The sequence below is a fragment of the Alligator mississippiensis genome, chromosome 1, assembly GCF_030867095.1.
Source record: "Alligator mississippiensis isolate rAllMis1 chromosome 1, rAllMis1, whole genome shotgun sequence".
Lineage (NCBI taxonomy): Eukaryota > Metazoa > Chordata > Crocodylia > Alligatoridae > Alligator > Alligator mississippiensis.
Genome location: NC_081824.1, coordinates 118,906,223 through 118,919,441, shown reverse-complemented (window position 1 = coordinate 118,919,441; position 13,219 = coordinate 118,906,223). Strand labels below are relative to the sequence as shown.

The 13,219-nt window shown below is 40.7% G+C and overlaps 1 protein-coding gene across 1 annotated transcript in view; it reads right to left on the bottom strand.

Annotated features, from left to right (window-relative positions):
• PEX7 (peroxisomal biogenesis factor 7) overlaps positions 1-13,219 on the bottom strand; it is an 80,842-nt gene that overhangs the window by 60,511 nt on the left and 7,112 nt on the right. The window contains exons 4-5 of the mRNA XM_006267398.4: positions 5,604-5,681; positions 4,173-4,281 (exon numbers count right to left, since the gene is read on the bottom strand). Coding sequence (XP_006267460.1) covers positions 4,173-4,281; positions 5,604-5,681 — 187 coding nt within the window. The remainder of the gene's footprint in view (positions 1-4,172; positions 4,282-5,603; positions 5,682-13,219) is intronic.

The following is a 13,219-nucleotide window of genomic DNA, read 5'->3' as shown; positions in this document are numbered from 1 at the left end:
TCCTTTCAGAACTGTCAGCCCATTTACACTCCTTTTTTATTTTTAGTCTGTCCACCCAATAGGAACTCATCCACTTTTTCTCCCCAACTTTGTTGAAACTTTTTTTTTTAAGGCAGGAGTCAAGTATCCCTCTCCCCCCGCTTTTTTTTTTTTTTTTTTTGCTTTCTTCTTTATTTCCCTTCCTTAGGATCACAGATCATATCATGATCACTTCCTCCCAAAATTTCAGACCACATTCACAAATGGGTTATCCATCTCAGTCAAATCATTCTAAAGATCCTGAAAATCAAAAATTGCAACCCACTCCGTTATCTACAGAACATCTAGTGCCACAATAGAATTCAGTTAGTCCCAATACTATCCCAACAACATGCTCCACCATGACAGAAAAGATAAAATGCCCTTCGTCATTGAAGAAATGAAGTAAGCACCCTGAAAACATATTGTCTAGGCTGCAGTCCTGTGAGAAGGAAATGGAATTTAAATCTAAGAATAAGAGACAATCAGATCAGTGCATTTACTGGACACAGAGATAGATATGTCATTATTGACCAAAAGAAATGCTCCATTATAGGTCTGGAGCAGTAAAGCCATCTCATAATATTCTGGGAAACTTCACAAAGATTTAATTAAAAAAAACCACTGAACAACATTCCATATGAAAAGTCCCACTTATCCTTTGGTTTGAAGTTAATCCATTCAATAGTGCATCAGATATTTTATTTTGAAATAAAGAGGAAGATTTAGCATGATTTTAAGTCATCAATTTTTCTCATTCAATGATGATATGCTTTCTTAGATATATTTTTATATAAAATAAAGGTGCAGCTGAAATTTAAGGCCCAATTCAATGACCATGGAATTCAATGAAAAAATCTGCAAAATTCAAAGGATGTTTGACTAGGTCTTATGCACAGGGAGTTCTCCCATCCCTGTAGATACTGGAAAAACTTACTGAAGATTTTAATCAAGATAATGTCATTAAAGAAATAAACAAAAAACAGGACTGGATGGGATTTTTTGGATGTCAACTAATTCAACTCCATGTGTAAAGTAGAATCACCTTGTTTAAACCAGGCTATACAAGTGTTCATCTAATCTGCACTTAGAAACGTCCAATAACAGATATTTCACAAAAAGTCTGGACCTGTTGAAGTCTTCTGCAACAAACCTGAAGATTGGAGCACTGTACTGGAAGAACAAAATGACCCAGAGCACTGAAGTAATAGGAAATGGATAAAATGCAGTAGTACCAACTGCAAGGTCATGCATTTGCTCATCTCCCATACATGCTTCCGAAGTTCAGTGAGGAAAAAAAACAATGCACTTTGTTTCTGTGGTCTGCTTTTTAAATTGCAAATTACAGTTTGGATTCTGCAAATAAATCATGATGCGTATGCTTACCTTTATGTGCAAGTAATCCCACTGACATCAATGGAACAATTCTCATGTGCAAAATTATGTCTGCGTTTTCCTGCCAGATTTCAACCTAATGTTTGTGCCAGATGGCTGGATTTCCCTGGTGCTGTGGATACAGTGTACAGGGCCCAATCTTATAAATAAGACCACCGCTGATTCTCAGGGATCACAGACTCATAGAAAAGTAGGGGAGGTGAATGGGACCTCCAGAGGCCATCTAGTCCAATCCTCCGCCTGAGGCAGGATCATCCCTGTCCAATATAACCCATACAAATCTAAATGTCCTGCTGCTGCAAAGTTTTTTTAAATACACTCAAGAGATCCAGGACACAGGGCCATTCCTCACACTAGAGAGAAAGGCAAATACTCCTAAAGACTGTAGCAATCTCACCATGGGGTAAAATTCCTTCCTGATTCCAAATGTTGCAGGTGGTTTGACCCTGAGCAGAAAGGCAAGATCCTCTAGCCAGAAACCTCTGGGATTTAATCCCAACAGCAGCACTGGCAAGCCACAGTCAAAATCCACACACTTGGCTGCAGGCAGCACCCAGTGCTTCTCAGGAAGGTGGGGAGAAAAAAACAAACAAACCAAAAAACCCTGAAACCTGAAGCAAAAGGTGGGGAAAAAAGTCTTCCCAGCTCCATGTGGTATCCAGCAAACCCAGAAGCATGGGAAATACTAAACACCTTCCATTCTGGTTAGCAACCTGGGGACAGCAAGCAGAACTCCACACATCACAGCCTGTTACTGGACAGACATAACTCCCCTTTCTGCATCACCTCCATAATTTTATCCTAGTCCTTTCATCTTCTTTTATAACCAAACCAGTTGTAGAGCTCTTCTTCATTCTCTTGGTCATCTTCAACATTCACCTGTCATGCTACAGAGTTTTTCTTATCTCCCAGCAATCGGTGAGGGTTAAAAGGGTGGGGAGAACTCCTGGGTTTCTAACTTGATCTTTACAGAGCATCCAAGCACTGCTATTCCTAGATCATCCCTGACCAATGCTTATGTAATCTCTTCTTGAATATCTGACAGAGTCCACAACTTTTGTTCCAAACAGAAGATTTTACCACACCTTCAACTCTCCTATGAAATACAAACCTTTATTTCTACCCAGGAAAAGTTTTACAATCTTTTCTCCTATGCCTGATGAAGGGTGTTTGTGCCCGAAAGCTTGCAATTAAATATTTCTTTTGCAAAAATCTAGTTGGTCTAATAAAAGATATCACCTCTGCCATGAGTTCTGATTCATTTCACAACTTCTTAAAGCTTTCTAGTCCAATGCCTCACTATTCTAACTGCAAAAAAGTTTCTTCCTGATAGTCAATCCAACCTTACTTTGTTGCAACTTCAAGCCATTAGTCCTCTTCCTGATTCCTGCAACAGAGAAATGGTGTTCTTCCTCTTTTTTATGGCAGCCCTTCAGATATTTGAAACCCAGTATCATGTCCCCTGTTAAGCACCTACTCCGCAAGCTGAGCATGCCTATTTATTTCAACCTTTCCTCATACTGCTTTTGACTTCCATCCCCTTTTATCATTTTTTTTGTCCACCTTTGGGCCCCCTCTAACTTCGGCATATCCTTTGTAAAATGCAGAGTCCAAAACTGCACACAATGTTCTAGATGAGGACTAACCAGTGTCTCAAAGATAACAACAATGGCTACACAAATGAGCTGGAGGTATTTTGTACAAAAGTCCTCAACCTTTTCAGACTCCAGGCACTCCTCAATGGACTCAAGGAACCCTGGATGAGAATCACTGATTCAATAGATAACTGCTTGAGTACTATGTGCTAATGGCTTATTATGTACAGAGGAAAATCTGCTACTAATAAACTGCTTTATTTCCACTGTCCAAAGAGAGTAAGATAAAAACAGCCAGCATAGATAAAGGATATCATGTCAAACTTTTAAAACACATTTCAGATTTTATTGTTTGAATGACTCGTAACATAAAGAAAACTTTGGGGACTTTTTATAGTAATTGTACCACCATAATTAAAGAACAGAAATATTTTTAATGCCTCATTCTCTGGGGTCCCATTTATGACTGTCAAAATTCACTTAGAGCAGAGAAAAGCCAAGTTTCCATCCCAGTTCTATCATGAAAGTTTTCATTATAGTGAAGGTAGATATCACAATGCCTAATCTCTTTCCAAATCAGTACGCAGTCATTCACATGGCTCCAGAGATCCAACTCAATTTTTAGTAAACTAGCAGCAGAACTCAGAAATGCAGCATAAGTAAAAGAAAGTAAAATTGCTGATATTCTTCCTCTCTGGGGACAGAACACTGTGACATGTATCAGTATATTACATGATGCATTGGGAGCATTTGTCTCCTACTTTGGTCTGAGAGATGGCTAATGGCCTACTGCTACTATGGATTCTGAGGCAAGCTGACAAAAGACATAAGTTAGAATATACAAAAACGCATACAGCATGTAATAGCAGACAGCAATGAAAAATTATCTGAAGGAAGGAGCGCTGCATAAAGGCTGGCAGTTTTTCATATGCTGGGTCACTGAGGTGAGGCAACTTCTAGATAATTACTAATCCCTGGTGAGAAACCAATGACTATGATTTAAAGATCGTAAGAGAGCCTACAAATCTATCCAGAATTGTACGTTTCTCTTTTCTTTCTCTGTGTGTGTGACGCACACTACCATCTGCTGGACAAACTGCTGAAATAATTCAATAAAATGCAGGTTTCTTTTTGAGCTGAGCATTACTTTCCTAAAACATTTACCTGAGGCAGATGCAAAACAACCTGGGATGTGTGGAGACCATATAGTGCTGTAAATGACCCCTTCATGGCCTTTAAAAGTGCATAATGACTTCCCCACAGCTGGGTCCCACTAAATAAAAAGAAAAACAGTCTGCAGGCACAGTGTGGCAATACTTGAATCATATTATTTATACAACATTTCCTTAGCTTACTTTAGCATTCCTTACAGAGTTTCCAAAAAGCTTTTAAAATAGTTTTATTTTACTAGGTTATGTGTACAATAAGGTTTTTACCTGCATATATGCACAAAATGTGCATCAATCTTACACTACCATCTTTATTTATTAAGAGAAAGAACAAAATCTCTCAATACTACAGCCATTCATACTGTGTGCATCTGCAAAAATGTGGCCACCAAACAAAATTTTACATATTTAAAACTATCCTTTGAAATACGCCTGGCTGCTTAGCTATTTAGATGTTTTTGGAACCAGAAAGCTAAATTGCATACACATGAATGTGGGAGCACACATGTGCCCATTTACCCCTATATTAAACTAGAAAAAAAAATTAAAAAACACGAATTCAGTGGCCCTCTTGCAATCATTTTACACATACCTCTGAAGGATATCACTGTGTATCCTGTACCTTAACAGATCACAGGATCCTTCCTTTAATGCATACAAATGAGAGAATTCCTGTGTTTCAATAGATTTGTATGGGAAGGGCAATGTTACAACCCAGTTAAAGAAGACATTACAGCACTGGTTTAAACACAGAGGGGAAAAGAGACACAACAAAAAACTGTGAAGTAGGGGTGCACCAATAGAGATTCTGGGAGTCAATACCAATAGCATATTTTTAAGGTGGCATAATGGCCAATACCAATCTGATTTCCAATACAGCTGCGAGCTGTGTGCAGCTGGTAAGTCTGTTGTGGTGGGCTGGGAGGGAGGAGAGAAGGGGCTGGGGGGGACACAGATCAAGGCCCCTGTGGTGAGGGAGAGAGTGGGGCAGGGGCTGGGGCAGGCTGCAACCCACCCCACACAGATCCGAGGCACAGATCCATCTCCTGCCCCTCTCCCTCCCTCATTGCAAGGGCCTTGACCTGCCCCCCACCTACCATGCCCCTTCCCTCCCCACTCCTCATCCACCATAACAGACTTACCAGCTGCACATAGCTCTCCAAGCTGCCAGGCTGTGCTCATTGCCACCTGCGTGCTGCACTGCGGCTGCACGCATGCATGGGCATTTATTGGCCCAATTCTCGGCCACATCAGGCCGATTTGCAATACACTCAATTTTCTTTATATCAGTGCCGATCTGATATCAGACCAATGTGTCGGTGTACCTCTATTATGAAGGGCAAATGCTGTTTTTGAACACAAATAAGGAATTGCACATTAAAAAACAAATAATATCTTTTGGCCTTCCATAAAAAGCCCAACATACCAGTTTGGCCGTTTGATCCCAGGAACCAGACACCACTAACTGCTCTCCTCTGGTTTGGCTCCAGTCAACACTATAAGCCTACAAATGATATAACATTATTTAGAATAGCATTAGCATCCAAGCTTGATAGTCCAACTAACCAGAGTTACATTAAGAATATCTGGATTTTCAGTTTGCATCATACTCAGCTGAAAATGTCCACATCTGGCACTGAAAAGAAGTCAGTGAAGCCACTTACCTATGTAGATTATTTAAATTCAACATCTGAAACAGTTTCCGAGTTTTGTTTTTTGTTATCATATAAATAAATACCCAACACTAACAGACAAATCTCTTAATAAAGGAGTAAGTTTGAAATGTGTTGAGTATTTGTTGTGAAAAGACTCCAATATCTTACTTTTTTGCAGGTAAAAGTACTTTTATAGAGTTGGCTTATTTAAAAAATTAGTATCATCAATAGAAAACTGATTTAAGGAACAGAATCATTAGATATTACAAATTTACGTCCTTAAGGATGTCTCTTTCATATCTTATTACAAACAGAATGACTATATTAAAAGAATGTTAAGATTGCAAAAGTAAGTAACATGCAAGTTAGGAAATTCTAAAATTAAGGCAGATGGCTATGGTGTGAGGGGAGATCAGTATGCCAAGTAAATAGTTCAAAGTACAGTTTCTTTCAACTAGCATTTCAGTCTTTTCTAGATTCAGGTTAGGTCAGCTGTTTTTATCCAGTTGCCAATTTGTTGTACACACATTAGCGATGTTGATATGAAAATGAGGTATATGTCTGGCTGTCATCCTCATGCAGCTGGCAGTGTTAACTGCCTATTATCTCAGAACCACATAATGCCTTACACGTACTAGACTGAATATTACACCTACTGTATTCAAGGGTGTATAAGAGTCGAGGTCCTGGCACAAGCGAGGTTATTTTATTCTCTTCCCCAATACAAACACAAGTGCTTCAGCAGCAGCTGGCTTAAGCAATGGGGAAAGGCTAACAATGCAACAGAAATGCTAACTTTCAGATTTGCCGTACATAACTACTTGATTTTCAATCTTAGTACTCCATCAATGCTAGCTGTTGCATTATACCAACAGCTGATACTTTAGGCAAGACCAAACTAAAATTAAGAGAAAAGTAAAAGCTTGAGCAAATAGACAACAGTAAATTCTAAATGCATTTTACAGAATAAAATCAATGAAAGCATTCTTCTGTCTTACATTCCAGTGGGACTACATTATAACTGGAGCAAATCATGCGATTAAATTATCTTTGGTTATTCATGAGGTTCAGCAAATGGCTGGAGCTGGAACAAAATTCAATGTCCTTTGATAATAAAGATGTGCATTTACATTAAAATTGTTTTTGCTTCTTGAAGTGGGAGGATTGAATCGTATTTGGAAAAACAGAAAATCGATCCCTGCCAATTTTACCATTAAAACTACTATAAACTCAATGGCAACGTCTATTAGAAATGTCAGATGTGTATTAAGGATTAAGAAGGCAATCAATCGTCTTAAAAATCATTGTCTGTTGGTGATTACCAGAAGGTATTAATTATAAGCTTTTCAAGATCCAGCCTTTCGGTGAATGCTTATGAGGCCTGATCCAATCCTTCCATGTCTCATAATAAACAGCCCACGTGACCCATGTTGTCTTCTAACCTATGGTTGACTGCCTTCAACTCCCCATACCCCATGTTAAACCAAGAAGTTGACTGAAAAATGTATCTGGCAGACAACAGATGGTGTTGCTGAATCGATAATAATCCTACAGATAGTATTACAATTACAAAACAATATGGATAACAGGAGGAGCGCTAGATGAAAGATCTTAGGGATCATGTTCTACTTACATTTTTGTACAACAAGCAGCATAAAGCCCTTGGACACTTATCATAAAATAAACTTGAAAATTGGATAACAATAATAATTCACCTACCAGAATTTTTCATTTAAAATAACACTTTATAAATAGTTAAAATGGTGACCAATTCAAAGAAGCAAGTTTACACAGAAAAAACATTCACAGGTGACTACACTCACTTGGACTTCAGCTTTCAGGCCACAAAGCACTTGAGTCTTGTGTTAATTTATGACTAGGAGTGGATATTAAGTTATTTGTTACTACTTGGACACCCACCAGCTCACCAAATAAGTTGCGATACTATCTGGATAAAATATATTCACTAACCCACACAACAGAGGAAGAAAAAGCTAATGATGACAAAAGCTGTGTTTAGTGGTATGCATGGGAGAAAGAAAAGGATGCAAGGAATAGTGAGATGGAGTAAGAGAAATAAGCAATTATAAAGTAAGATACATTCAGTACTATACTGTGTTGCCCTCTTAAAAACAAACTAAAGACTGTGAAATACAGTAAGTCTGAAACATTAAAAAAAAAAGAAGTAGATCAGAACACAACTCAAGTGAAATTGTGGTGAGGCAATATTGCTAACTGCAGTAGATAATTTCAGTATAGCCCTAAAGAAAAATAAGTTACAGTACTATACTATCCTCCAGAACCTATATAAATCCTATTTGAATCAGGCTTTGTACAGGGACTGACAATTTGGTCATCAGTATATAAGAAAACACATGGTTATTATATAAGAAAGCACATAATCAGGAATTTTCCTGAATACAAAACCAGGTAAATTCTGGGATCAATTACATCTAAGCAGCAACTAGTGCTTCCTTTGAAAATACTACAGGCTGGTCCTGTATCAGCTTTGGTAGAAAGAAAATGTACTACTTTCAACCCCAATATCTGTTTGGTAACTATTGCTTTAGAACAGTGGTTTTCAACCATTTCATAGTTCAACCTTTTTATATTCTAATGGGGGTACATGTATTATACCCCCCATTAGACGCAAGGAACCCCTCAGAAAATGCCAGTTATTATTTTTCACTAGATTTTTTACTACAGAAAAACAACACAGCTGTTCTTTTGTTGTGAAGAATCTAGACCACAACAGGGCAGAATGTTTTTAACACTATGGATTTCTGCTGAAATCTCTTGCTTTATCTTGTAAATCATGTTTGCACACCTAACAGTGCTACCATTGTATGGTATTCTGTGGCACACTTGAAAGGATCTCAGGGCACCCTGGTTGAGAATCACTGCCGTTAATGGAAAACAACTTTAAGTGATCTGTGTTGGTTACCTATCAAGTTATGGGTTCTCTCTTAACTAGACCTAATGTCCATACAGCGTATGTTTAATAACTATCAGATTTCTCAACTTCCTATCACCACAAGAAACTTCACTGTGCCTCAAAAAAGTTACACAGATAAAGAAGTGTCAAGCTGAGGGTAATATGCCATACTAATCCTCTTCATAGCTCCATGCACAGCTTTAATTATAACCCCGACATATCAAACACTTCAATTTTGCTCACCAGCCATGAGCACTTGGTTACATTGCTAATGGCAGCGAGAATTTTTCATCCCTTTCCCCAACGCGTTCCAAGCAAACTGAAGTGTTTTTTTATAGATGTTCCAAGCCTTATACAGAATTGGCGAATTCTTTTTCAGAGTGAATGATGCCCGTGATGTTTTTACATCTGGATTACTTGGCTTGCTTTGCTTGTGGTTTTATGATCAATCATACATACCAAATGGCAGGGGCGGGGAAGGGATGGGGACTGGACTTTTTTTGTCCTGCAACAAAAGACACTTTAGGTTCACAGATGAACACTTCCCTTTGAGAGTCTGAGTTACACCAAAGCTGCCAACGGAGTGAGATCCCTTTAAAACTCCATATTGTTATGCTCCACCTAATTTTCAGACTCGGCTCATTTCCTCCTCTTCTTCTTCCTCATCTTTTCTTCTATCCCACTTCTTTTGCAGCATCCTTTTTACCTATTCCATTTCCCACTTACCCCAATTCCATGATGTCTACCATCTACAATCTTAGAAAAATTCCCTCTTCTTGCAGTACCTCTTCTCTTCGTAGGGTGCTTCATGTGTTTACCACAAACGCCACTACCTGGGCTGTAGTATCAGCAACAACTACTACACCCTGCAAGAACACCTGGCCCACCAGTTGATTTTCACTTATGGTGAACCAATTTGTTGTCATACTGTAGCATAATGGAGGATGTCACTTTGCCCCATGTCAACAAGTTACATTCGACCAGCATGGGTCGGCAGTTGGCCGCTCAAAGATGCAGCTATGCTAAGGGATAATGACTCTCCTAAACAAGTCTAGAAATGTAAGATATTTGTCTTGCATTTTATACCTTTAGGAAAAAAAAAAATCCAGTCTTGTGTGCATGACATGCACAAACACCTACAGTGGAGACCACACTAAACATACCTAAAGAACAGCTGTATTTCTTACACTCAATACACTGGTCTCCCTTGAAGCATTTCTTGACTAACCTACCATAGCAATAAATACTGCTGTGTTATACAAGGAGTCATTCCAGACTGACATACTTGCTGTCTGGTCTCCTACCCAACTCCTTATTCTCTGCTTCAGTAAATACCAGACACACGCACGCACACTCATTAAAAACCTTGCGGGAAATTTACATCTATACTACCTTGTTAAAATCCTTCCCATGTAAGTCTAACATTACTATTAGCTGTCGAATATTGTTTGTCATCCATGTCAGTCCCCTCTTAAACTTCATCTGGAAGATCCTGCACTCTTTACCTTGCACAACCTCTGGTTGATTCTACAAGAGCCTATATTATGATCCCATTTATTATGATCCCTTCTCTTTACTATTTATATTACCAAGCCACTCATCTCTTGCTGTTCTGAGTACCTGTGCATGGTACCAGGCGAGCACTCCCTATATGCTCTCGCTCTCTCTCTGTGCTCTATTCATTTCCACTAAGTTCTATACAAACAGTTAAATAAAACTATTTTATTGATTCCCTTCCCTTTCCAAAAAGAACCATTTCAGAAGAGCCTGTCAATCATAAATCTATTCAATGGCTTACATCAAACGCACTGCTGTACTAGATCAGACCTGATCAGTGGTCTATTTAACCTGGAGCAGTCTATGAGGAGTGAATACTAGATATTTCTTTAATTTAAAGCCATATAAAACACAGTTGTGAAATACTCTGTGGAAAATTTCTTTCTAAACTCAGCAAGTTAGTGGCTGGTTTATGTCATTCATATTACTTTATACAGTGCAAGAAATTAGCTATAATTCTCAAAAGATAGTTTGTAAGAAGTTACTGGTCAGCAAAACTGCTTCAATTCAATGCCCTTCTTTGAAGACCATATTGCTTCAGGTCTACAAGAAAATAATTCCTCATCTTTATGAGGGAGCTGACAGACCACCATTTATTTTACAAGGCTGAAGTTGCTATGAAGGAGGAAAACCACATAGCCTAACCATTTTTTTTTTTTTACCTATGAGAAAATTACATTTTATATAGATATATAAATAAAAGATCTATTGATCTATCTATAGAATCTATTCAGGCACAGATCAATAGACAGATTGATCGATATACATCTATATCTATTATTATATTGGGATTATTTCTCATACACACACACACACACACACACACACACACACACATATATATACACTAGCCAATTGCCCATTCAAGAAGGAAGGGGGGAAGGGGAGGGGCAGTGGCAGGGGAGCAGCAGCCCTGGGCCTGATGCAGCGGGTGTGGAGGAGGACCAGGCCCAAGGGTGTGGAGAAACTGACCCTGGGGAGGAGCAGCAGGCCCAGACTGACGTGGTGGCAGCAGGGGGACAGGAGGAGTGGGCTCAGGGCTGATGTAGGGGAAGGGGGACAGGGAAAGAGTGGGCCTAGGCCCGAGAGGGGGAGGAGGCCCACTATTCCCATCCCCCCGCTTCTGCTGCGTTGGGCCAGGCCTGCTGTTCCCCCCTCTCCCTGGCCCACTCCTCCCCTGCACTGCCGCCACGTTAACCCATGTCGGCCCTGCAGGCGGTGACAACGGAAGGGGGGGAGGAGCAGGCCAAGGCCAGCGCTGGTGGCCTTGCCCCTCTGTGGCATCCTGCCTCCCTCCTGTACCACCACCGCCACCTCCAAGGAGCAAGGGGCCGGGGGGGGTGGGAAAGCCAGCTCTGGTGGCCTCCCCCTATCCACTCTGCTCCATCATTGCCCCCTGCAGGGAGCAGGGCAGGGAGGGTAAGGCCAGTTTTGTTGACCTCATCCCCCCATTCCATCAACTCCGTTGCCACCGCCTCCATCCCGTGTCCCTGCCATCATGGTGGCACTCCACTACACTGCCACCTCCTGTCCTAACGCTGTATTCACACTCTGATTGGCTATTTCAGGAAAGCGTTATGGACAGACAGACAGATAGATTGAGGCTTTTATAATATTAGTATATTGTGTGTGTGTGTGTGCGCGCACGTGTAGATACATATACACACACACACACACACACACACAGATGCATACATGCACATACATACATACACACATATAACGAAACATGAAAAAATACCCTATAATGCAGTATTATTTTATCTTTATTAATACTGTAGGGGTAAACAAATTGATTTTACAAAAAGGTTAGTCTTGCTGTATTAACCCAAATCCAAAACAGCTTTGAATTTAAGACAACCCCCACCCCAATAATTAGTTTCTATATGTGGAAACTATAACTTTGTTATAATCTCCATGTACAGAATCTATTTGGTGGAAGGTGATCATAAATTTGTCCCTTCAGCTGCTGTGGTGGGGAAAGCAGTGGTGGGGATTGAATAGCCAGACTCCCACCCCTTTCTCCCCTACCCCATGCCACTCCCCATGCTTGTGCCTGTTCCCCCTGTGCCTGGCCTGGTGCTGCCTGCCCCTCCGTGCCTGTGCCTGCCTTTACCTCCATGCCCCCCTAAAGCCTGCCTCCCTCATCTGCTCCTCCCCAAAGCCCACCTCTTATCTCCTACTCCCCACTACAGCCCATCTCTACCACCTCCTATTTCCTCCAGCAGCCTGCACCCACCCCCTCTCCCTACAGTGTACCTGCCCTCCCTAGACTCCCTGCACACCACTCAGCCTTATCTTCTACTTCAGCTCTGCTCCCCTGGAGCAGTCAGCAGTAGTAGTGGCCCTGGCCCTGCACCAGCCCAGTCTGGCATGTGAGAAGCACCAGCAGCTTCCCTGCCTAACAAGACATTCTGGCCTGGGACAGGTGGCAGAACACATCTGGCTTCAGCCTTGAGCCTGGGACCAAAGTCAAAGCTGACCCCCCTGCCCACGCCCCCATCTACACCCCAGGCTGATACTCAAATCCTAGACAAGGCTTTACTCACCCCCCACCCCATGCTGACTCGGGGGGGGACACACAACGACAGACCTTGTCTTGGATTCACGTAAATGTGGAAATTCTCTCAATAGATTTACTGGAAGGTTGGCCATACCCATATACAAAACCATGCTTTTCTCAATGTTTCTCCTTAAACATGGCTGTAATCTCTGGATTGTGTCCAACTCTTCTCTTTAAATTGTGAAACCCTCTGGCTGAGACCTGGTCTGTTCACTAACACTTCTTATGAAGCCAGAGGAATTACCATTGAAGGACTACTGCTACTTAACCCTGCTGAAGAATCAAGAGGACAATCACTGAAACATCCCATGAAATGTGTTAGCATCATGTGA